General features: G+C 41.0%; 1 protein-coding gene across 2 annotated transcripts; it reads left to right on the top strand.

Moving 5' to 3' along the window:
- Window positions 1–4,242: 4,242 nt before the first annotated feature.
- LOC100566821 (serpin B4) lies at window positions 4,243–25,280 on the top strand. Of its 2 annotated transcripts, XM_003225574.4 has the most exons (8): window positions 4,243–4,459; window positions 11,302–11,487; window positions 11,943–11,993; window positions 15,038–15,181; window positions 17,357–17,474; window positions 17,590–17,732; window positions 19,222–19,377; window positions 24,775–25,280. In XM_003225574.4, the coding sequence occupies exons 2-8, from the start codon at window positions 11,320–11,322 to the stop codon at window positions 25,183–25,185; spliced, it is 1,191 nt and encodes a 396-aa protein (XP_003225622.1). In that variant the 5' UTR covers window positions 4,243–4,459; window positions 11,302–11,319; the 3' UTR covers window positions 25,186–25,280. The 2 variants fall into 2 exon arrangements, with proteins under 2 accessions (XP_003225622.1, XP_062833752.1); XM_062977682.1 differs by lacking the exon at window positions 4,243–4,459 and having other exon boundaries at window positions 10,792–11,487.
- The last annotated feature ends 758 nt before the right edge of the window (window positions 25,281–26,038 follow it).

Raw genomic sequence — 26,038 nt, 5'->3', positions numbered from 1 at the left:
AGTGGCTCAACGAGTACTGGATATAGAAGGCCAAAAAGACATTGCTACCCTGAGTAAAGCTGGCTCACTGAAATGGTTAAGCCGTTTTAAACATACTTTCCAAACAGCCAGGTATCTAAAGACAGAAATGCCTAAACACCTCAGGAGGGTATTTACCAGAGCCCATTTTGAGCAGCTGGATACGATGGTCAAACATGGAAGGTTTAATCAAGTTCCATACAACGAACGATTTTGTATTTGTGGAGCATCAGAGGTGGAGGATATCGCACATGTTTTGTTCAGCTGTGAATTGTATAAGAAAGAGAGACACCAATGCCTCGGACCATACATTATTCACAAAACACACTGGGACCCACATATTAAAATTTCATTTTTGTTGGCCGGCCAGAATCCTAAAATAACACACAAAACAGCCCTTTTCCTATTCAAAGCCACACAACTGAGAATTGCATATCTGGAATCAATTGGGGTAAACTGTGCAGGTGATGCAGATATTTGACCTGAACGGGGTCTTGTTAACAGCTTGTTTATTTTAACTTCTTTTTTTACCGCGGGTTGTATGTTGTATGTTGTATGTATGTGTTAAATGTTTTGATACGGCCGATGGGCTAATCAATAAAACGTGATTTGATTTGATTTGATTTGTCTGCTATTAGAACAATGTATCCCAAGGCCTGCAATAATGGGACTGCACCTACTGTCTTCTACCTACCTTTCTAATTTTCTGGATCTTGATTCCCATGCTGAAGCAACTAACTGTTCTCAGTATTTCAACCCATGATATTGCCAGGCAGAACTAACATACCCTGTTTCCCCTAAAATAAGACATCCCCAGAAAATAAGACCTAGTATTGGTTTTGCTGAATTGCTAAATATAAGGCCTCCCCTGAAAGTAAGACCTAGCAAAGTTTTTGTTTGGAAACATGCCCGCCAAACAGAACACCAGAGCATGCAGGATCAATGAATGTACATACCATGGATTGTTGTACATGGAAATAATGGTAATAACAAGAAATTCTTGATAGGATTCACAGTTTGTCTGGTTATGCTGGTTTATGATGACAACTACTGTACAGTATATAATAAAAGTTCAATTTTTTTTGTTTAACAATAAATGTGAATTCTTCTTCATGGAAAACTAAGACATCCCCTGAAAATAAGACCTAGTGTATCTTTGGGAGCAAAAATTAATATAAGACACTGTCTTATTTTTGGGGAAACATGGTATTGTATAGTATGATCCACCATCATTCACAAAGTATTTTTACTCAGAACCTTCCTTCCCTATAGTTATCACCTGTCCCTTGCAAATGAAAAATGTTTCCCAAGTACAGATTCTTTGAAATCTGCTTTTGATCTTGTCAAGTGTGAGTTATTGATATTGGGCAGGGCGGTTGTGACTTTGAATTATTCATATGACATGCTTAAGGGTGTTTCCTTGTAATGCAATTATTATTTTTCTGATTTCAGCTTCTTCTAGGACGCCTTCTGCTCATTGTTCATTGATTGTCTGTTCCGATATGAGACCACTTTACATAGCCCTTTTGGGCTGGGCCATTTCGTCAATAGTCGCTGGCGAAAGGGAAGGCTCATGGTGCCCTTCTCACCCTCCCTTCTTCCCCCATTATATAGTGGGGAATGGACAGGGTGTGTTGGACCCTGTTCCCATCAGTTGCCCTGCTGTCCCTTTCCCCCATCATATGGGGAAAATGGGAGGAAAGTCTAAGTAGCTCTGCAAGAGCTACCCAAAACACACTTTCTTCCCCTTGGTGGTGGAGGAAGCACCTTCTGCTTCCACTCCACTTTGAGAGAAATGTGGGCAGGGCATGCCATGTGTCATCTGATAGCGCTTGGCAGGCCCCATCCAAACTGCAAATAAAAGTGGTAAAATGGTCCATGTAAAGAGGTCGATGGTATGTGGCAAGAGCTGCCAGCAAAATCCACCACAGAAACTCTTTTCCTGACATGATACAGGCTTTGCTCTCTCAGACTGGCTAAAGATCTTCAGCTTGAAAGTAAGCATGAATGTAAAAAGTTAATCTGTTTTCTGCATATAGGTATGTCATATTGAATTCTTCCTCACAAACCCACCTTTTTAGTTGCTACAGTCCACCTTCAATATGGTTTACTGAAAAATATATGTGTCTCAAAGAAGAAACATCCAGATCCATTCTTTTATCTGGAGGTACAAGGATGAGGCATCCTCCAGAACAGGGGTCCCCAAACTTTTAAAGCAGGGGGCCGGTCCACAATCCTTCAGACTGTTGAGGGGCCAAATTATCATTTGAAAAAACAACAACAAAAAAACAAAACAAATTCCTGTGCATACTGCACATGTCTTATTTGTAGTGCAACAACAACAATAACGAAAGAACAATACAATATTTAAAAAATGAAAACAATTTTAACCAACAAACCTATTAGGATTTCAATGGAAAGTGTGGGCCTGCTACTGGCCAATGAGATAGTCAAGTTAATTAGGATTGTTTGGCCGAGCCTAAGTCTAACATTATTTATTTACTGTATTTATTTACTACATATATCCCACCCTTCTCACCCCGAAGGGGACTCAGAGCAGCTGTATGTACATACAATATATTATATTATTAGCATAACACAATATTAGCATTATATATTACTATATTGAACTATACTATTATATAATATGTAATATATACAATTAATATTATTATATGGTATTACTATTAGTATTATATTGTATAACATAAGATTATTATCAATATTATATGTATTTACAATATATTATATTATTAAAACTGATATAAAAATATTATATTATAAAACTGAGGTCGGGGGCCAGGTAAATGACCTTGGAGGGCCGCATCTGGCCCCCGGGCCTTAGTTTGGGGACCCCTGCTCCAGAACCTTCATCAGCTGGATCTATGCTGCCATATAATCCAGATTATCAAAGCAGATAATCTAGATTATCTGATTTGCACTGGATTATAAAGGTCTATGGCTGGGACCCCTTCTACACTACCAAATAAAATCCATAGTATCTGCTTTGAACTGGATTATATGGCAGTGTAGACTCATATAACGCAATTTAAAGCAAGTGATGTGGATTATCTGCTTGGATAATCTAAATTATATGGCAGTGTAGAAGGGGTCTGTATATACACTGCCCTATATCCCATGATCTGGACTATATGAGTCTCCACTGCCAGATAATCTGTGATACATATAATCTGGGATCAGAACATGGAATATAGGGAAATGTAGATCTATACTATATGGCAGTCTAGATGGCGCCTGAGGCTGGATCTACACTGACCTATATCCCAGGATCTGATCCCAGATTATCTTCTTATCCCAAAAATATTTAGCAGTAAGGCTGTGCATTTGGAGTAAACCCTGATGCGTTTTGTATCCTTGCTTTCAGTGGGGCCCCCGATCTGTTGGTTTTTTTTTTGGAGCCTCGAGAGCAGATATCTGTTTTTGCTCTCTGGTGCCAAAAGATCCATTTTCCTAGTCTGTATTCCTGAAGAAATGAAAGACACTAAAGAAATGAAAAATGGGAGAAATGAATTCTGTGCACAACTCTATCTGGCAGCGTAGACTCTTATAATCAAGTTCAAAGCAGATCATCTGGGATATAGAACAGTGTCGATCCAGCCTGAGATCTTGAGATATTAAGAGTCTGAGGTTTAAATCTTCTCATCTAGCAATTGCATTAATGCAATAATAAGTGACTGAAGTGGAAGTTGATATTACCAGTTTTGGCCAAATGTCAGCTTTCTCACTTTGTGTGGGGCATTGGAAGGTTTAGAAGTGATGTGGACATTTCTAGGCCGTTTTGGCAAATTTTGCACAAGCATGGAAAAGAGATGTCTTATGTTGGCTGAAGGATTCTGGGGCTGAAAAACCAGTAGCCGTACTAGTTGGGAAATGGAAAAAGCTAACTTTTCTATTTATAACTAAATCAAAGAACTGGAGATATACCCCAAGACTGTAATACTAAATTTGCATTGCCATCAAAAAGCGTTTCCAATATTTCCACACTGTCATTGCTATTTCTTGATCAAACCTGGAAATCAGCATGAAATCCTACATGATGCCAGAAAGCTAACCTGTTGCATTAAGAAACATATGATCTCAGTGTGACTCTACTTACAGGGGGACTCAACCTCTTCTGAAATTGCAAATTGCAACATATTTGTGTTCTGTTTTCAACATAACTTACACCAGTTGTATATCCTTTGTTTGCCTTCTCAGACATGGATTCCAGGTTGCAGTCACAGTAGCCTGACTTTTACAAAGATTCATTTACATTTTCAGGATTAGTTATCTGGTTTCCAGGAACTCCCAGAGGTATGTTTGTAGCAAGCTAGTCTTTATGCAAATTTGCATCTTTAAATATCAACGCCCAGAAGCACTCACTGCATCATTTCAGAGACATCTGTTCAGCAGGATTAGAATCTCTCGCATAGAATAAAAGGTAGGTTTCATGTAGACCTTTCTTTCCCATGAGTAAGATTTATATGTTTATATATTATAAATGCGTGTGTGAACAAATTTCTAATGGGAGGGTAGCTATTGGGCAGGATGATAGATCATGTAGAATTTTAGAAACACAAGAGGGTGAAGTGTTCATATTCAAAATCAACAAAGATTGCATACAATGTGAAAAGCGCCAGGTGAACAGAAAGAGTTTTTCATGGGACTAGATCAATCTTCACTTTGCAAACAGTATCTTGTGGATTGTGGTAACATGGAAATAGTATCAGCTGTGACATACAAAAATAGGAAAAGCACAACTCAAAATATGTTTCAAATAGTTGCACTGCACTCTTTGCTTCCTCCATCAATAGCCTATGTTGATCCAACAGGTAACAACAAGTCTATGCTCTTTATTCTAACTAAATGGGCCAGCACAGCATTGCTACACTGCCCAACCCAGCAAACCTGATTGATTACTTCTTGGGAAGATTAAGGTTGACAGTTAAGGTCTGTAATCTCAATAGCCAGATCTGGAACTCAACTGGATTAGGACAGATTTTTGCCTGGAGCATACTGTTACTTTAGCTTTTACTCCAAGGTTTATCTCAGTCCTGTCTCTAATTAACCACATTCCCCCTTTACATTTCAAATCTTGTATTATCTGCTTAGAACTGGATTATATGAGGCTCCTTCTACACAGCTGAATAAAATGCACACTGAAGTGGATTATATGGCAGTGTGGACTCAAAATAATCCAGTTCAAAGCAGATAATACAAGATTATAAATGGGTTACATAGCTGTGTGGAAGGGCCTTGAGTCTACACTGCCATATAATCAAGTGCAAATTAGATAATCTGTGTAAGAGGCCTAAGTGAGGCCTAATTCTGCCTGCTCCCTGGGCTGAGTGGGTTGCTAGGAGACCAAGTGGGCGGAGCTTAGCCTTCTAACTGGCAGCAATTGGCTAAAAACAATTATTCCTCTTCCTCTAATTAGGACTTTATTTTTCTTTTCTTTTTGTTGTCGGCACCTAGGGGCAAGGATGGTGGATTATGCTGCCAAATTTCTAAGTTCTGGGGCTTGTACTTTTGTTGTTTAGTGGGAGGGGAGGACACCATTACTCATTTATATATATATAGATATCAGAGCTTTCAAAATATTTTATGTTGGTGAAACATATTTTAGACAAGCATCCCATAGTGATACAGTAATTCAGTTTTACTAGAAAATTAGAGATTAAACCAACCTTTTCTGAGATCTAGACACATTCATAATTGTAATAAAGAAGTTCATGGAGACACAACATATCTCGTGAGAACCTTTCATCTATATATTTTTTTAAATTATGTATTTATTTGTTTACCCTCTTTATACCCTGCCTTTCACTACCCTGAAAGGTGGCCTAGGGGATAAAAGCCTCGTGACTTGAAGGTTGGGTTGCTGACCTGAAGGCTGCCAGGTTCGAATCTCACCCGGGGAGAGCGGGGATGAGCTCGCTCTATCAGCTCCAGCTCCATGCGGGGACATGAGAGAAGCCTCCCACAAGGATGGTAAAACATCAAAACATCCGGGCGTCCCCTGGGCAGCGTCCTTGCAGATGGCCAATTCTCTCACTCCAGAAGCAACTCCGGTTGCTCCTGACACGAGAAAAAAAAAAAACTATCCTGAAGGGGACTGAAGTTGTCTTACATATGGCAATTATTCAATGCTTTAAACACATACAAAACACTGAGCTTAAAATAAATTGAGTTTATTTTAAAGGCAACTCCATGTAGAGCATACTGCGGTTGTCTATTCAGGATGTAACAAGAGCATGGACCACCGTGGCCAAGTCAGACTTCCCAAAGTACTGGTGCAACTGGTGCACAAGTTTTAATTGTACAAAAGCTCCCCTGGTCACTGTCGTAACCTGGGGTTCCAGGCTCAGTGATGAATCCAGGATCACTCTCAAACTGCAAAACCTGTGTCTTCAGGGGGAGTGTAACCTACCCATCCAGTATAGGCTATAAACCTATATCCAGTTCAGCCTTGCAACTGACCATAAGGACTTCTATCTTGTTTGGATTCAGTTTCAATTTGTTTGCCCCCATCCAGTCTGATATGATTTCTAAGATAATAATATTGTTGTCATTTCTCCTTACATTAGTGCAGCACACCTACACACTGCAGCCAACACACAGTTTTGAAAGCTCTGCTGTATTATAAATTTTTTAAAAAGAAAGATGTTATTAAATAATGAAATCCCTTTGCGAATTTTGGTCCATCCTGTATTAAACACCAGTGTCCTCTGTTATGGCCTCACAGGAAACTGGAGACATTGTCCCTTACACAATTTCCAAAACATGTGTTAAGCAGACTGAGCAATTTCAGAGGTTCCCTAATTTCTAAAAAAGATTGTGTCATTGTCTTACAAACAATAACCTGGTTTGTGGATACTTGTGAAACTATAGTAAAACATGGAAACCATAAGTTAAGGCAAAATTCATAGCACCGACATGTCAAAGCAGAAGTCCCACCTCTATGTTAATAGGGGCATTGAAATGTTAGGGATTATATATATATATGTGTGTGTGTGTGTGTGTGTGTGTGTGTGTGTGTGTGTGTATCTATATATATATATAAAAGGGCAATGAAATTTCGGCCTAGGACAAAACAATAAAACTACACATCCCAGAAACACTAAACTTGGCAGCACAACCCCTCATCCATGCCTCTACGTTCATACAACAAAAAGAAAAGAAAAGAAAGTCCTAATTAAAGGGACAGGAATAATTGTTTTTATCCAATTGCTGCCGGTTAGAAGGCTAAGCTCGGCCCACTTGGTCTCCTAGCAACCCCCTCAGCCCAGGGGACAGGCAGAGTTAGGCCTCACTTAGGCCTCTTCCACAGATTATCTAATTGGCACTGGATTATATGGCAGTGTAGACTCAAGGCCCTTCCACACAGCTATATAACCCATTTATAATATTATACTAGCTGTGCCCGGCCACGCGTTGCTGTGGCGAAGTATGGTGGTATGGGAAATAAAGTATTCAGGAATTGGTGGTAGTTAAGGTAAAGGGTAAAGGTTTTCCCCTGACATTAAGTCCAGTCATGTCTGACTCTGGTCTTATATTATCTGCTTTGAACTGGATTATCTTGACTCCACACTGCCATATAATCCACTTCAGTGTGCATTTCATCCAGCTGTGTAGAAGGGGCCTCATATAATCCAGTTCTAAGCAGATAATATAAGATTATAAATACAGTATAATATTATAGGAGCCCCCGGTGGCATAGTGGATTAGAAGTTGGGTTGCTGATCTGAAAGCTGCCAGGTTCGAATCCCACCCAGGGAGAGTGTGGATGAGCTCCCTCTGTCAGCTCCAGCTCCATGCGGGGACATGAGAGAAGCCTCCCACAAGGATGGTAAAAACATCAAAATATCTGGACGTCCCCTGGGCAACGTCCTTGCAGACGGCCAATTCTCTCACACCAGAAACTACTTGCAGTTTCTCAAATTGCTCCTGACATGAAAAATAAATAAATAAATATAATATAATATAATATGTAATAATTACTGTGATATAATAATACAGAACAATATAATCTCTAAAACCAGGACAGTAAATAAAGAACAAGACCCTGAAAACAGAGGAATTCCAGACAGGAAACAATCAGGGTCAGCTAACACCTCCCAACAAAGGATTCCCCTAGGAATCCCACTTAGGATGAGGCCACAGCAACGCATGGCTGGGCACAGCTAGTATATGTATAAGAAACTGGAAATCAACATTTATCCATGTTTAGGAGGGAAACTGTTTGCTTTCTACACTGTCTTTCAACAATAGAGTAAGACCACCTTTTTCTACCTCATTCTCAATTTTACAGGTAAAACTCAATAAAGGGTGGTTACTGTCTCTTACTGACAGAAGAAACAAACAAATAACAAAGCCATAGCAATTACCAAACAAAAGCTTCATTTGTTTGCACATAGTCCTTTTCTTCCTTTGAAGGAAGACTTGCATACCAAAATGACTTAATATTAAGCCTAATTGAACTCCTGTCAAAGTAAGGCAATCAGAGTAACTGTCAGGTTTGGAAATAATGCCATCCTACAATCAAGCATTATATATCCAAACAACTACCCACATAATCATATCTCAAAAAGATTGGAAGCATCCACTTTTTTTCAATTATTTAGTTCTTTCATAATCCAAAGTGCAAGTTGTGGTTAGCTTTTGACTGTAGTTTAACTTAATTCTTAGGAGGGCCCTGGTGGCACAGTGCGTTAAAGTGCTGAGCTGCTGAACTTGCAGACCAAAAGGTGCCAGGTTCAAATCCCAGGAGCGGAATGAGCGCCCACTGTTAGCCCCAGCTCCTGCCAACCTAGCAGTTCGAAAACATGCAAATGTGAGTAGATCAATAGGTACCGCTCCAGCGGGAAGGTAATGGCGCTCCATGCAGTCATGCCGGCCACATGACCTTGAAGGTGTCTACGGACAACGCCGGCTCTTCGGCTTAGAAGTGGAGATGAGCACCAACCCCCAGAGTCGATCACGACGGGACTTAACATCAGGGGAAAACCTTCACTAACTTAATTCTATATTCAGGTATGAAATATGCTCTGCATAAAGAATCAAAACGGAGGTAAAGGTAAAGGTTTCCCCTGACGTTAAGTCCAGTCATGTCTGACTCCAGGGTGTGGTGCTCATCTCCATTTCTAAGCCGAAGAGCTGGCGTTGTCCGTAGACACCTCCAAGGTCATGTGGCCAGCATGACTGCATGGAGCGCCCTTACCTTCCTGCCGGAGCAGTACCTATTGATCTATTCACATTTGCATGTTTTCGAACTGCTAGGTTGGCAGGAGCTGGGGCTAACAGCGGCTGCTCACGCTGCTCCCGGGGTTTGAACCTGGGACCTTTCGGTCTGTAGTTCAGCACTTTAACGCACTTCGCCAACGGGGCTCTTTACTGAGACATAACCTATAACTTGGAAAAAAGACCACAATTTTATTTGGTTACAGCTCTATACAAGCCTTGATGAGGCCGAAAGGTTGCACATTTCATAAGCCTGGACCCAGGCAGCAACCAAGCCATCTGTTGATCGATGAGTCGACAGATCAGGCCCTGTGTCAGATCCCATGAGAGTTAAGCAGTGGGCTGCACCAGCCTAAGGGCCTCATCACAAAGGCCAAGTAAAGTGTCCAGCTTTACTTGGCTTCAATGAGAAAAAAGAGGGGCAGTGGGGCGAATCTATCACCCCTCATTTAACTCCCTCTTGGCGACACTTCCCCCATCACATGTGGAGAGCATCACCCTTCTGCAGAGGATCCATGCTGGCTCCATTGGAAGTATCACAACACATGAAGCCTCCTATGTTGTGGGGGGAGCGTCCAACAACACCTTGATCCTAGTTTGACAGGGTATCTGCCCAAAGTCGCACAATATTGTGTGATGGCTGGCATGGGGTTCCACCCACAAGACAGGGTGGAAGTGTTCTAAGATGCTGATTTAGGTAAATGTGATGAGAGTGTTAGTCCAATGATGGGCAACCTTTTGCGCTTGGTGTGTCAAAATTCACCAAAAAAAAACCTAGCATGACTTGGGTGGTGTGTCACTTCAAGAAAAAAAACCCATAATGTCGCAATATGTATAGTTTATATAACAAAAATGTATAACTGTATTTCATAAATCAAAAACCATTTACTACCATTATTTCCATGTACAACACTCTATGGTACCTCTTGCAGTTTCCACGCTGATTTTGCTCTATTCTAGTTTCAATGTAGTCATGAATCATTAATAATATAATAATAATATAATAGTAGTAATATGATAATATACTACAATAATAATAGAATAATAATAGAATGATAATGATAATGTAATGTGCATAATTCCCATGGAGTAAACAGCAAAACCACTGGACCAAATCACACCAAATTTGGCCACAAAAGACATAGTCATTCAATCAATCTACATGGAACAGCGTGTCAGCAAAAATGGCTACACGTGTCAGTGCTGACACGCGTGTCATAGGTTGGCCATCACTGTGTTAGTCTGTCAGCTACAGGGCATGTGACAAACATCCACTCCAAACTGGGCAATACTAACTCCAGACCACACACATGAGAGTTTCACAGTGGCACAGTGTGTTAAAGCGCTAAGCTGCTGAACCTGCAGACCAAAAGGTGCCAGGTTCAAATCCCGAGAGCGGAATGAGCGCCCGCTGTTAGCCCCAGCTCCTGCCAACCTAGCGGTTCGAAAACATGCCAATGTGAGTAGATCAATAGGTACCGCTCCGGCGGGAAGGTAATGGCGCTCCCATGCAGTCATGCCGGCCACATGACCTTGGAGGTGTCTACGGACAACGCCAGCTCTTCGGCTTAGAAATAGAGATGAGCACCAACCCCCAGAGTCGGTCACGACTGGACTTAACGTCAGGGGGAAACCTTTAATGCCTTGAATATATTGGTCTTCAATCCCTTGATATACGACCCATTCAAACAGCCTAGCAAAGTAATTATGAATTAACAATTAGAAAAATGACTGCATAAGACATAGAGAAAGAGGGTGGGGTGTACATTGGAGCAAGCTTAGAAGAGCTCACTCTGGCACTTGAGTTTATTCTAGATCACCAAACTAGAGTGAATGGGAACTAAGAGCCAATGGGAATGCAGGATATAGCCATCATTGCCTCACTAGAAACCCCACTGCAGCCAATAAACCTCTCCCACTTGGAAGAAGGCCCTGGGGAAGAAATTTACAATGACAGTGGTTACAGCATAAGACAGCTTCTCATAATCCTGAAACTGTAACATGGCGGTGTATTACGTTGTTGTGTTTCTCTTATTGTCACAGGTATCTTTAGTTACAACCATGGGAACCCTCACTGATGCAAACACTGCATTTGCTGTGGAACTTCTGAAAATACTGTTGAAAAACAATCAGGAGGGAAACATCTTCTGTTCCCCACTGAGTATCTCCGCAGCTCTGAGCATGGTCCTTCTGGGTGCCAGAGGGAACACTGCTAAACAGATGGAAAAGGTAATTGTCCAGTCACGTGGCAAAACATAGGGCAGTATTGTTGTTAGGTCCACTCATAATCCCAGCTGTGTGGAAATCACTCGGAAATGTTTCTCACTGGTATCTGAAACACACAAGTTATTTTAAAAATTGGAAACTTGTGTAAATGTAATATGGGAAAAATACAGAGCTTCACAACCCACATGAAACAAGGATTGGAAGAAAATGCAGTTGAGATAAAAAAAATCTTTAAAATCCCAAATGATAGATTTTCACATCCCTTACTCTGAGGTTCGTGAATACGTAACACAAATTTAGACACAACTATTGAATTAGCCCCTTTTCCTTAACAGCACGTGAGCACTCCTTAGAAAATGTGTGTGTGTGTGTGTGTTTACTAAGCCTCATGAAAAAATGGATGCCACAGCTGTGCAGAGCACAATGACGGGTTTCTCATTTCACATTTTATGTTGCAGGTTCTTCACTTCACTGAGATCACTGGATCTGGAAGTTCTAAGAATGCTCCTGTAAGAATATTATCAATCATATTCTATCTCTTTCACTTCTCCAATTAAGGAAGAGAAAATGCAGATCTAGACAGATTGCCTATTCAAAATGGTATATAATCCCAAACCAGAAACAAATCCAATAGCAATTAGTTTCTGTCTTGGAACATGCTTTGGTATTGCAAATTTTGACATGCAAATGTCTCCTGAGATTATTTATCCAAGGAGACATCTTTCTGATTTTTTTCCAAAATGTTATTGAAACATCAATAATTGTATTTGGATGGGTAGAAAACATACACCAAAACACCAGAATGTGCCTAGTGTGTTTAGTTTCCTAGGACCTCTTCACACAAAGGTTTCAAAGTCCCTTGTTCCTTCTTATGGATGGGGCCTGCTGAGTGTCATCTGACTGCTCTGGATTGGCCCACATTCCTCCTAAAGTGGAGAGGAAGCATGGCAAGATGCTTCCTCCTCCACCACAGGGAGGAAAGTTTAATTTGGGAAGCCTTGTCCCGTTCCTACCATATGATAGGGGAAGGGGAGAGGGCATGTCGGGCATCATAAGCTTCCCCGCACACCTTCCCTTTCACCGACTTGCTGGCAAAACGGCATGGCCCCAGGGGTCATGAGGAGATGTCCTTAGAGCTCTGTTGATTTAGTTTTCTGACTGCAATTCCCAGGATCCTCAAGCCAGCAAAGCCAACTGTGTGCTGGTTGGAATTTTTTTGAAAAAGTAATTCAAATAAACTCATTTCTGGTTTTCTTATTTGTTTTTTTTAAAATATTGTTTATTGCTTGATATCTATATATATATAAAAGAGTGATAGCATCACGGCGACCGACAAAACAACAAAACTACAGGCCCTCCAAACTCGAAATTTGACAACACAACCCATCATCCACGCCTATAGGTTGATACAACAAAAAGAAAAGAAAAATAAAGTCCTAATTAGAAAGAGAGGAATAATTGCTTTTATCCAATTGCTGCCAGTTAGAAGGCTAAGCTCCTTCAAATTGGTCTCCTAGCAACCCAATAAAAATAATAAAAAACACTAAAAAATTATTAAAAACACTAAAAGATTAATACAATAAAATACAACAATAACAGAAAATAACTAAAAATAACACAAGAAAATAATAAAATATAATAAATAAAAAGATAACTTACAATAAAATTAAATAAAAAAATACAAATAACGTCAAATAAAAATTACACAACAATTTTTAACCAATACCACCACCACTTTGCCACAGCAACGCATGGCCAGGCACAGCTAGTATATATATATAAAAGAGTGATGGAATCCCGGCAACCAACAAAACAACAAAACTAAAGGCCACCCAACCTCGAAAATTGACAGCACAACCCCTCATCCACGCCTCTAGGTTGATACAAGAAAAAGAAAAGAAAAATAAAGTCCTAATTAGAGAGAGAGGAATAATGGTTTTTTTTATCCAATTGCTGCCAGTTAGAAGGCTAAGCTCCGCCCACTTGGTTTCCTAGCAACCGACTCAGCCCAGGGGACAGGCAGAGTTAGGCCTTACTTAGGCCTCTTCCACACTGCCTATAAAATACAGATTATCAGATTTCAACTGGATTATCTTGACTCCACACTGCCATATAATCCACTTCAGTGTGCATTTTATACAGCTGTGTAGAAGGGGCTTCATATAATCCAGTTCTAAGCAGAAAATATAAGATTATAAATATACAGTAGAGTCTCACTTATCCAACATAAACAGGCCGGCAGAACGTTGGATAAGTGAATATGTTGGATAATAAGAAGGGATTCAGGAAAAGCCGATTAAACATCAAATTAGGTAATCATTATACAAATTAAGCACCAAAACATCATGTTATACAACAAATTTGACAGAAAAAGTAGTTCCATGTGCAGTAATGCTATGTAGTAATTACTGGATTTACAAATTCAGCACCAAAATATCACAAAGTATTGAAAACATTGACTACAAAAATGCGTTGGATAATCCAGAAGCTTGGATAAGCGAGGCTTGGATAAGTGAGACTCTACTGTACTTTATTTCCCATACCACCATACTTCACCAGAGCAACGCGTGGCCGGGCACAGCTAGTTACATACATAAAAAAGAAAAAATATAAAAAGGCAGGGGGGAGGGTAGGATGTAGGGAGGTATGGGATGGGATTTGGGGATGAAAGGGTCATAGGGGTTTAAGGTTGATGTAGGGTGTAAGGCCTAAGAGGAAGGGATAGGTAAGAGAGGAGAGAAGAGAGGGTGTAGGTTTGTGGAGGGATGGAATAAGGGTAGATTAAAAAAAGAAAAAGAGAAAAGAGAAAAAAAAGTTGGTGGGTTGACTTCCACTTCACGGACGGAGAGGTCTAACTTTCTCTATTAAAGTTTCTTTCTTCTTTGTCTTCACTCGCTTCTTCGTTCGTAGTTTCCACTATTCGATATCTTCTTCATGGTTCAGGTGGAGGGTTCCGACCCGTTGTTAGGTCTTAATGTTCTGTTCTAATTTTTATATTTAAAATAATTTATTAGTTTCTTTATTTATTTATCCTTTTTTGCAGCTTTATTAAGTTCAAAATATCTTTCTACCTGTTGCCAATTTGTTTCTTTTTTGGGTCTTCCCTGATTTTTTGCTATTAAGTAGGTTAGTCTATCCATATTTTTTATTTCGGCTAATTTAATTAGCCAATCCTCTTTCCAGCATGCTGGCAGTGCCGAGAAGTGGAGAGAAGATGCTTTTTTGCCTCCATGTAATGTAATGAGGTGGTTAGGGCATTCTCATGGGCATTTCGCTGTCATAAATAGAGTATTTGTTATTTTTGGTATGGGTACCTAAGCCTGTATTTTAGATAAATGTCAAGCAGACCTTAGAAATGATACCTTTTGGATAGCAACTCTCAGACCTCCTGCAGACAGAATGGTGGCTATGCCTACTGGATGGAGTATTAAGCTGTAGTATAAAATGGCATACAGTATTTTCATGCTCTGATGTAAAGCCTGCTTTGCAGCATAAGTTAAACTGTTTTTGCAAAACAGCAGATGTCCTGTTAAACAACTTTTGCTCTTTAAAGGTTACTGGAGCACAGTGTGACACCTCTGGAGGACCTCATGAACAATTCAAGGCACTCTTATCTGCCATCAACCAGCCTACCAAAGATTATGCTCTGAGTACTGCCAACAGACTGTATGGATCAAACAGTTATGAGTTTTTGCAGGTAAGGAATCGTGCTCTCCATATCTCTTCTCATAGCAATTCGGTTTTGAACTGTGAACAACATGGACCGCATGAATTTGGTAAAACTGTCACAATATGATATGTTTAAACATTGGTTATATTTGCATATTTCAAATTCAAAAGATGTTATTGTTGGGATTCATTTTGAACTACTCAAGTCTAAATGTAGTCAGATAGATGATAGAGTTAGATTGAGGGAATCCTTTCCCCGTTTCCAAAGCATGCCTAGATAGGATTCACCATTGTTTCCTGCTTCCCATCCTATTTAGGTCAGCCCACCCTTTGATGTTCCTAGAAATGTAATCTCTCCTAGGGCTTTGACGTAACTTCCCTAATTTGGTCCTTTGGAATGTTTATGGCCCTAGAGAAGAAGCGACCCACGAGGCTGACCGCCATTCCAGCTTCCTGCTTTGTTCCAGAGAGGACGCACCTCTGTCCTCTAATAGCCAAGATGTAGTTATCTATAGAGCTTTGTTATTTTAATCCGTCTATGTGTATTAGATCAGGACAGACTAGCTAGATAGGTCCTAACCTTTTCTATCCTTCAATTGATTTCTTTTTACCTCAATAGATGCTTTTAAACTTTAAAGCTAACTTTGCATCCCTTTTGCCTTCCTGATGACACAGAGGCCTTCCAAACTCACATCCGCAAGTCTCACACTGCTGCAATTCTTTACTCTGCTATTTTAATGGGAATTTACCTCATAAAGAGGGTGATTTGATCTTAACGGCTCTTCCATTCCCAATAGTTATGTCTTATTTTGTGATTGTGTTCAAGTTATTATCACCATAGTATGACTATGTTTGAATATATTTGTTTAATTAGAGAATGTTCTACTCTATGGGATAAAAGTATATTGTTCCATTAGTTTCCAATCAATTTTATTATATATTATACTTTTTCAATCAGTATACTATTAATAATAGTAAGAAAATAATTACATTTTGTATGCATGAAAATATATTGACTTCACTGATTACTATAAATTTACCTATTGGTCCTTTAATATATTCTTTGTCCTACACTTTACACTTCCTTGCAAGTCTGCACTTAAGTAATATACTGACCTTCCAGATGTGCTCAATGTTAAGTTGGGAAATTCATCACCAATTTCTTTGTTGGGTGATGCTGACAGCATCTGAAATCCCAAACATCTGAAGGGCAGAGGATTCCCAGTTAAAAATCAACTATTAAAAACATGAAAAGTCAAAATACAATACAATTCTTTATTGATTAGTCACTTTTGATCATATCAAAACATGTAAAACATACAATACGTACACACTTATGCATACATACAATAAAACCATGTAAAGATACAAAACATCCCGACCTGCAGCCTAATAACCTGCTCCTAGACATATACAGAGTAAAAAGGTTAAAATTAGTAATTTCCTAAGGTAAGGTTTGAACGAGGACACGGGTAAGTAAAACAAGTGTCTTGTCCATAGTAAATTTTAAGTTTGGATTTTGTTAATGGCAATAATGTATCAGCTCTCAGCTTCCATCTTCTCACGAATGGCCAGCGCTTTTTGCGTAAAAAGGGCCAATTTTAAAATAGAGTTTTTATCTGAACCCTGTAGAAGGATATACAATTTCTCCTTATTCTCTAAGTGAGTATGATTCTCCAGCAGTGGGTCTAAATAGGGAGATCGAATCTTGGTGTAATAGGGGCATTTTAAGAAAAAGGGTTCTGAGTCCTCCACTTCTGCATCTACCTCACGACACCCACAGGTTCTCTTCGTATAGGGGATATTCTGATGTCTACCTAGCTTGGACTTAATGTCGAGCTGCTTGAATCTAGCCCGGGTAAAAAGTTTTCTAATATATAATGGAAGAGTCAAGAAGAGGTAGGTTTCCATGCCCACGTTGCATTTAAATTTGGCCAGGTATGGAGTGGCTCTAGCTTGCGCTATGATCATAAGATCATTTTGTGCAGCAATGTCGAGGGCTCTTTGGTATACAATTGAGCCCAGAAATGTATTAGCTCGTGCGGGGCAAAACTATCTTACTGACCGTGTGACCGAGTCTGCTTAGCCATGATGACCACTCTTTGTGGTTTTATGAAAAGTCAAAATTAGGGAACATATCAATAGAAATTCATTAATGTCGTAAATGAACATTAGTTACCTTATTGTCTTTAATTATGCACAGCAATACTTACATTCCACGAAGGAGCTCTACCATGCTGAGTTGGAAAGAGTTGACTTTAGGAATGCAACAGAAGAAGTTAGAAAGAAGATTAATTCTTGGGTTGAAGGCCAGACAAATGGTAAGAGAGCATGTACCCCCTCTTGCTCGCTTTGTATCAGATCACTTTGTGTAAACACATTTTTAAAAAATAATTAAATGAAAAAAATAATAATCTTAAATTTATTTTCAAAAAGGTAAAATCAAGGATCTTTTTGCTAGTGGGAGTATTTCCCAAGATGCTGTCTTGATCTTAGTGAATGCCATATACTTCAAAGGAAAGTGGAAGATGCAATTTGACCCAAAGAATACACATGAAGCACCATTTTGGACTAGCAAGGTATGGAGATGTGGCAGGGAGGAATCTTTATATCCCACCGCTGCCACCAATTTGTGGAGATGTGGGGTAGAGGAGGAATCTTTTTATTAATTATATTATTATATATTTAACTATATCCGCTGCCACCAATATAAATATGCTTTATTTAACTGCGGCCACCAATTGTGCAGAACTCAGGCAGAGGGGAATTTCTTTATCTTTTCTTATTCACTGTAGATGGTACCATAATTTAGTTTTGAATATATGTGACAGATAGGGCCGTAGCCAGAAAAAAATTTCGGGAGGGGTTTTTGAAAATTTCGGGGAGGGTTTAACCCCTAGCACACACCCCTCCCCGCTACAAACCTGTCAATATCTGCTTGAGATAGTGCCTGGAGGGACTCTTAATGTTTTGTGTCTCATAGACTTAGCATGGGGATTTGGTTAACCAGTTAAAATTCATGAGTAAACCAGGTTTTTTTTTATAACCTGAAAAATTTCGGGGGGGGGGGGGGTTGAACCCCTAAAACCGCCCCCTCGCTACAGGCCTGGTGACAGAGACTTGGATATGGAAGAACAAAAAAATAAGTTTATTTCAGGCACAGAGCTTAGTGGTTACAGTAACTTATTTATAGGCACTTAGATAATGGTTTCAAAGTTATGAACTGATCACTTTGGATCTAACTGGGATTACTTCCCCTTACTACTCAGACTCTACAAATAAACCTAAACAAGTCTCCTAACTTGCTTAATTCAACACCACTAGAGATCTGAGTTTCCCTGGTATCCCTAACCTGGAACCAGTGTCTTCCCTGTGACTAAAAATCACAGACTAAACTGTTTTTAAAACATTCCCTCTCTTTCTTCCAAACGGCGGTTGGCTCCGCCCTCGTTGCTATGGTAACCTGCCTCAGAATGCTGAGCTGGTTACCATCCCCCACGCACTGGTAACTAATACTTACCCTTTTAAACATAGCCAAACATGACTTTTAAAACGAAATTAAACATGACATCTATAAATCAAAATAAAAACACACTTCTTTACAGATATGTTTAAATGCTTGCAAACATGGGGCTGTATCCATTATGATCTGTTCCATAATGACCTGGATGTACAGAGATTTAGAATTTCAAACATTATATTTCTTTAACCTACATCTCCCAAAACACATTGGCCAGTGTGGCTATGTTGGTTTAGAGGATTTTGTTAGTCCCAAATGAAAGGGGATAATTGAATCAGGGTAAGAATTGACTTGCCACATTCCCATTAATTTAGTGGATTTGTTCCAGTTGGATTTGGTCCCCCAGATGTTTCCAAGCACTGCAAGAATCAGAGTGGGGTTTTCTCACTAGCCGGGCAACATATGACTTTCTGATTTAAAATTTTGTTGACATTGGAAATCATATCCACTAGCTAACTTTACTCAACATTTCATGTATAGTATATACAGCTACCCATTTTGCTACTATGGAATACAAGAAAGTTTAAATGCTGCTTTGTTTATTGCAGAATCAGAGTAAACAAGTGCAGATGATGTTCCTGAAAGATGAATTTAATCTGGCTGAAATAAAAAACCCACCTTTGCAAGTCCTTGAGCTTCCTTATGATCAGGATGAACTAAGTATGCTCATTCTTCTGCCAGATAACAAAGAATCTCCAGACCAGGTATTTTTGTTTGACAATGAAAATTTAATGAATATTTGAAATTTAGATTAAGATAGGCTTTTCAGTAACTACTTATGTTTCTGATATTTTTTAAAAAATGAGAAGAATAGGGTAAATGAATCACCTGATTCCACCATCCTTTCTTATTTAAACTACAATAGTGTGATATTTAAACGACTGTTTTTATTCTTAAATATCTCATCAATTCCCATTTTATTTTTCAATATTAACATTTGGCAGGGTAATCTTATAAGACCCAAAACAGATGCTGAAATATCTTTACAGAAATAGTCTAAAATGTTGAATATCTCATACCTTATCTACACTGCAAAAGTAGGGGTGCTTTTACACTGACACTTTAACACAGTTCAGAGGTGGATTAAAATGAACTAGTTTTGCTGTACAGTGCCTACACAAACACCTCAGGGACCAGTTTAAGGCTGGGAAAGTAGCCACAGTATCCACTTAATGGAATTAAACCCAGGAATATTTATTTTCTTAACCAGTCCACTGAGATGCACTCATGTGCATCACAATGCCTCACTGTGCCTATTTGGGATCAACACTGGGCTGTCGCAGGGCACAGGGAATGAAAACAAAGAGGAATCGAATGCAGCTCATCATGGAAATGACAAGGTTTCCTCTCTTGAGGGACTTGTTTTCCTTTTGGCCAGCTGTGTTTTGACACTTTTTAAAGGGTGTCAGAACTAGTGGTGCCCTGACAAGCGCTCCACATTTTCCAGTCCAGTTTCGATCTGCGCATTTTCTGACTCGTATTCCAACTTTCTGGTGAGGTTTTTAATATGCTGTTTTGGGCCTGCATTGAGGGTGCGCATTTTGCAGACACTCAGTCTCAAGTCATCTTTGAATTGCATTTATCTGGTCTGTATATATCAGTGGTTCCCAAACTTATTTGGCCTGCCGCCCCTTTTCCAGAAAAAATATTGCTCAGCGCCCCCTGGAAAGGGGGCGCGGCTTAGAGGGGTGGCCGTGGCTCCTGCTCAAGAGGGCAGGGCTGAGCCTTTTCCTGAGTCCAAGATGCAGGGCTGGGAGGGGGAGGTGGGCGGGGCTACAAATGGGCAGCCAGGACTGGGATGGGCGGAGTTATGAGCTCTGAGGCAGGGCTGAGCTTCTATCCATATCCTGCGGTGCCTGCCAGGACACAGAGGGCGGGGCTAGAGGAGGGGCGGGGCCCCCTCCTCTATTGCCTGATGGAGCTGAACCTCTATACCCCACCCCCATGTTCTAACAAATGCTTCAGGAGAGGTATAGAGGCTCAGCCCTGTCTCGGGCTCTTGGAAGAAAGCCCCGCCTTGTTCCCTAGCTCCGTCCTCTGTGTTCCAACAAGAGCCTCAGGAGAGGTATAGAGGCTCAGCCCTGTCTCGGGCTCTTAGAAGGAGGCCCCGCCTTGTTCCCTAGCTCCGTCCTCTGTGTTCCAACAAGAGCCTCAGGAGAGGTATAGAGGCTCAGCCCTGTCTCGGGCTCTTGGAAGAAAGCCCCGCCTTGTTCCCTAGCTCCGTCCTCTGTGTTCCAACAAGAGCCTCAGGAGAGGTATAGAGGCTCAGCCCTGTCTCGGACTCTTAGAAGGAGGCCCCGCCTTGTTCCCTAGCTCCGTCCTCTGTGTTCCAACAAGAGCCTCAGGAGAGGTATAGAGGCTCAGCCCTGTCTCGGGCTCTTAGAAGGAGGCCCCGCCTTGTTCCTTAGCTCCGTCCTCTGTGTTCCAACAAGAGCCTCAGGAGAGGTATAGAGGCTCAGCCCTGTCTCGGGCTCTTGGAAGAAAGCCCCGTCTTGTTCCCTAGCTCCGTCCTCTGTGTTCCAACAAGAGCCTCAGGAGAGGTATAGAGGCTCAGCCCTGTCTCGGGCTCTTAGAAGGAGGCCCCACCTTGTTCCCTAGCTCCGTCCTCTGTGTTCCAACAAGAGCCTCAGGAGAGGTATAGAGGCTCAGCCCTGTCTCGGGCTCTTAGAAGGAGGCCCCGCCTTGTTCCCTAGCTCCGTCCTCTGTGTTCCAACAAGAGCCTCAGGAGAGGTATAGAGGCTCAGCCCTGTCTCGGGCTCTTAGAAGGAGGCCCCGTCTTGTTCCCTAGCTCCGTCCTCTGTGTTCCAACAAGAGCCTCAGGAGAGGTATAGAGGCTCAGCCCTGTCTCGGGCTCTTGGAAGAAAGCCCCGCCTTGTTCCCTAGCTCCGTCCTCTGTGTTCCAACAAGAGCCTCAGGAGAGGTATAGAGGCTCAGCCCTGTCTCGGGCTCTTAGAAGGAGGCCCCGCCTTGTTCCCTAGCTCCGTCCTCTGTGTTCCAACAAGAGCCTCAGGAGAGGTATAGAGGCTCAGCCCTGTCTCGGGCTCTTAGAAGGAGGCCCCGCCTTGTTCCCTAGCTCCGTCCTCTGTGTTCCAACAAGAGCCTCAGGAGAGGTATAGAGGCTCAGCCCTGTCTCGGGCACTTGGGAAGAGGCCCCACCCACTCCTCTAGCTCCGCCCCCTGTGTCCTAACAGGCGCCTCAGGTGCTCAGCCCTGTCTCCGGCACTTGGGAAGAGGCCCCGCCCCTCCCCTGGCCCCACCCCCGTGTCCTAATAGGTGCCATCACTGCCCCCTCTGGATCGCTGCAGCACCCACCAGGGGGCGGTAGCGCCCACTTTGGGAATCACTGGTGTAGATGAATCAATCCTAAGTAAGCAGCCAGCCAAACTTCATTCATATAAAAGACTTACTGCATTTTGAAAAGGTCCAGTTTTCTGTGTCTTTACTTATATGTTAGTTCACAACATCATTTAAAATTGCAGGAGAGTTTTCCATTTCAGTTTTGATGTACTGCAGGTTGCTGTGCCATTAGACCAGGCATGGGGGAGAGGGTTTCACATGTGGATGCGTTGAGTTCTTGGGGGAGCCCCGCATAGTTGCATGTGCCTGCAGTGTGCTCCTCTTTGCAGGAGGACACAGCGGCCCACCATGTCCTCCCACAAAGAGGAGGGCTTGACACAGCCACGTGTACCTGCAGGGTGTTACTCATTGCAGGGGGACATGGCTTGATATGTGGCTGTGGAGAGTTCTTGGGAGAGCTATGCACAGCCATGTGTGACTGGGAGGGCTGGGGCCAGGACTATGACAAGTGGCTGGGGCTTAGGCGGTGAGAGAGCATCTGGCCCGCAGGCCTGGGTTTCCCCATGCCTGCACTACAAACAGACATTTAGTTAATCTTGATTGTCATTAATTTAAACAAACCAGCTTGGGAAAACTGGCTCCGTACAATTTCGTCTTGGATCAAATGCTAACAGTGGGTGGGGCAATGACTTAAAATGAATGTGATCCCTGTAGTGATGGCATGCTGCTCCCCTCCACATATACATTACATCCAATTACTGACAAACATCTTAATTGAGAGAAAAACACACTCATATGTCCCTAATCCCACACACCTATACAACTCTCCACAAACCAAAGGAGCATGCTGGTACCCTTGATAATACAGTAGAGTCTCACTTATCCAACACTTGCGTATCCAACGTTCTAGATTATCCAACACATTTTTGTGGTCGATGTTTTCAATAAATCGTGATATTTTGGTGCCAAATTTGTAAATACAGTAATTACTACATAGCATTATTTCATATTGAACTACTTTTTCTGTCAAATTGTTGTATAACATAATGTTTTGGTGCTTAATTTGTAAAATCATAACCTAATTTGATGTTTAATAGGCTTTTCCTTAATCCCTCCTTATTATCCAACATATTTGCTTATCCAACGTTCTGCCAGCCCGTTTATGTTGGATAAGTGAGACTCTACTGTATATGTAGTTTTGCTGAGGAAGGATTCAACCAGTGCTTGGGGAAGTCACCTCCTCTTCAGTTGGATTTGCTCCTCCCTCATCCTACCTGAGAAAGGCATGAAGCTGGGCAATAAACTTGAGAAGTGCTTCTCAAAATCACAACTCACATAGTTATATTTCAAGTCCTTCATTATCTATGAGGAGGAGCTCTAGGGAAGGCTACCATTCAACAGCTCTGCAGGCCAATTGGTCCAGGTTAGCAAACCACGAGTTACTCACCCATGTTTTAAAGATAGTTTGTTTGACACTAATCACAGTTAATTAGAGCTGAAACCTACTGGTCCAGGCGACATGACATACGATTAAGGGCCCTTCCAGCCAGATCCAAATGACTCCTCAAGTAAAATCAAAATAATCCAGAGAAAAATGGGATTTCTCAGTGTGCGCTAGATTAATTAAACACATGGGAAAATCCAGACCTTAAGATAAGGTCCGGACCTTTCCAGGTGATGCCCAGAATTACTTTTGCAATCCCGGGGGTCAGTCCCCATAGCAATCCCTCTTCTTTGGGCTCTAAGAGCCCAAATGAGTGGGATGGCGTCCCCACCCTCCCATCCCAAAATAACACACCAGCCTCCTCCCCCCACCTCCTGACATGTTGTTTTTGAGCACCAAGAGAGCTCTCTGGAGGATAAGTTTTTTTGGAGTGAAATGGGGGGGGGGGAAGTGCCCTCCTGGCTCAACCTCTGTTTGACCTGGGAGGACATGTCGCCATTCCCCTCCCAGGGAAAGCCAGGGGTTTCTCTTGGGGGTGAAGACTAAATCTCAGGAGAAATTGGGATTTAATATCCCGGTTCCTCTTGGGATTTAGCTATGTCTGGAAGGGCCTTAAGTGAAAGTGGTATTAAAAGTACCTGGAGGGAAAGAAAAACATGTGAGCACAAAACTCATTGTAACTCACAACTCATTTGGATCATGTTTGAACTATAGCAAATGCATTGGGCCAATATTATTTTCATCTTTTTAAATAGTACAGCAATGATTTGGTGTTTGAATTAAGTAAATGTATTCAATGTTCTCTTTACCTTATCCATTCAGTATTTTCCACAAAATAGTTTTCAAGAAAGTGGTACAGTAGGGTCTCGCTTATCCATCCTTCACTCATCCAACATACTGTATTATCCAATACAGTTTGCCTTTTAGTAGTCAGTGTTTTGTAGTCAATGTTTTCAATACATTATGCTGCTTTGGTGCTAAATTTGTAAATACAGTAATTACTACATAACGTTACTGTGCATTGAACTGCTTTTTCTGTCAATTTGTTGTAAAACATGATGTTTGGGTGGTGAATTTGTAAAATCATAACCTAATTTAATGTTTAATAGGCTTTTCCTTAATCTCTCCTTATTATCCAACATATTCGCTTACCCAACGTTCTGTTGGACCGTTTATGTTGGATAAGTGAGACTCTACTGTACTTCTGCAGACAAGTAGATCTCTGTAGTATTTCTTTTCCCCAAGCTAAAGTTTTATTATAAATGATTTTAGGGAAGTATCTATTTTAATAATGTATCTACACTTTCCCACTGTATTTTTACTTGTTTTTTGTTGATTTTTGTTGTTGTTTTCTTGATAGCTTGAAAAAGAACTCACGTATGTGAAGCTGAAAGAATGGACCAGTACAGCAAATATGAAGAAACAAAAAATGAGAGTTTTCATACCAAAGTTTAAACTGGAATTAAAATATGAACTCGTACCAATTTTAGAAGCCATGGGAATGACTGATGTGTTTCTACAGGGAAAGGCTGACTTATCAGGAATGTCAAAAAGCCAGGATCGTAATCTGGTTGTGTCCAAAGTCATTCATAAAGCTTATGTAGATGTTAATGAAGAGGGCACAGAAGCAGCTGCTGCTACTGGTGTAGAAGTGGTTCCACTGAGTGCAGAATTTCTTCCAGAGTTTAGAGCTGATCGTTCCTTCATTTTTCTCATAAGGCATAATAAAACCAAGAGCATCCTTTTTAGTGGCAGATATTCCTCACCATGATGATCACCAGATGCTGAAATCACAACAAGCAACTTTATTTTGGTGCACTGAAAATGTTAAGAGTTCTGAGAAAAATAAATATACTCCAAAAGCAATGTTCTTCTTGACTAACATAGCAAGACTTTCATCTCTTAAGAAATTACAAAACTTTAGGTTTGATGTCTCTTTTACATCCATAGGCAGATGCATCTTAAAACGTTCATTATTTGTATGCCTGACTTCTGCTTTATCTATTTAAAAGAGAAATGACGTGCATACCGTGTTTCCCCGAAAATAAGGCAGTGTGTTATATTATTTTCCCCCCAAAGACATGCTAAATCTTATTTTCAGGGGATGTCTTATTTTGTTCCCTCCTCCTCCGCCAAGGAAGGAGCGTGCTGCATGAAGGAGAAGTTGGGAAAGGAGCTTGCCAGAACTCAGACTTATGACAGAACCCATCTTCTGAAAGCTGATATTACTGTAAAAGAAGCACAAGTCTTACAAGATCAGCTTTTATGAGACTTTCCACTTCTGGGTGTAGAACTAGCAGGTTAAATATCTATGCCAGGGGTCCCCAAACTTTTTAAGCAGAGGGCTGGTCCACAATCCTTCAGACTGTTGAGAGGCCGAATTATCATTTGAAAAAAAAAATACAAACAAATTCCTATGCATACTGCACATGTCTTATTTGTAGTGCAACAACAACAACAACAACGAAAGAACAATACAATATTTAAAATTAAAATTTTAACCAACATAAACCTATTAGGATTTCAATGGAAAGTGTGGGCCTGCTTCTGGCCAATGAGATAGTCAAGTTAATTAGGATTGCTGTTGTTGTGTGCCTTCAAGTCATGTCAGACTTTGGCTGAGC

This window comes from Anolis carolinensis, chromosome 4 (assembly GCF_035594765.1).
Source record: "Anolis carolinensis isolate JA03-04 chromosome 4, rAnoCar3.1.pri, whole genome shotgun sequence".
In the NCBI taxonomy this organism is placed as follows: domain Eukaryota; kingdom Metazoa; phylum Chordata; class Lepidosauria; order Squamata; family Dactyloidae; genus Anolis; species Anolis carolinensis.
The sequence above is the reverse complement of the archived record's forward strand: the minus strand, read 5'-3'. Positions and strand labels throughout refer to the sequence as shown.

Coding starts and splice junctions, on each gene's coding strand:
- LOC100566821 (XM_062977682.1), top strand. CDS start 11,260: ATGGCGGTGTATTACGTTGTTGTGTTTCTCTTATTGTCACAGGTATCT. Junction 17,733..19,221: donor CACCATTTTGGACTAGCAAG/GTATGGAGATGT, acceptor TGTTTATTGCAG/AATCAGAGTAAACAAGTGCA. Junction 19,378..24,774: donor ACAAAGAATCTCCAGACCAG/GTATTTTTGTTT, acceptor TTTTCTTGATAG/CTTGAAAAAGAACTCACGTA.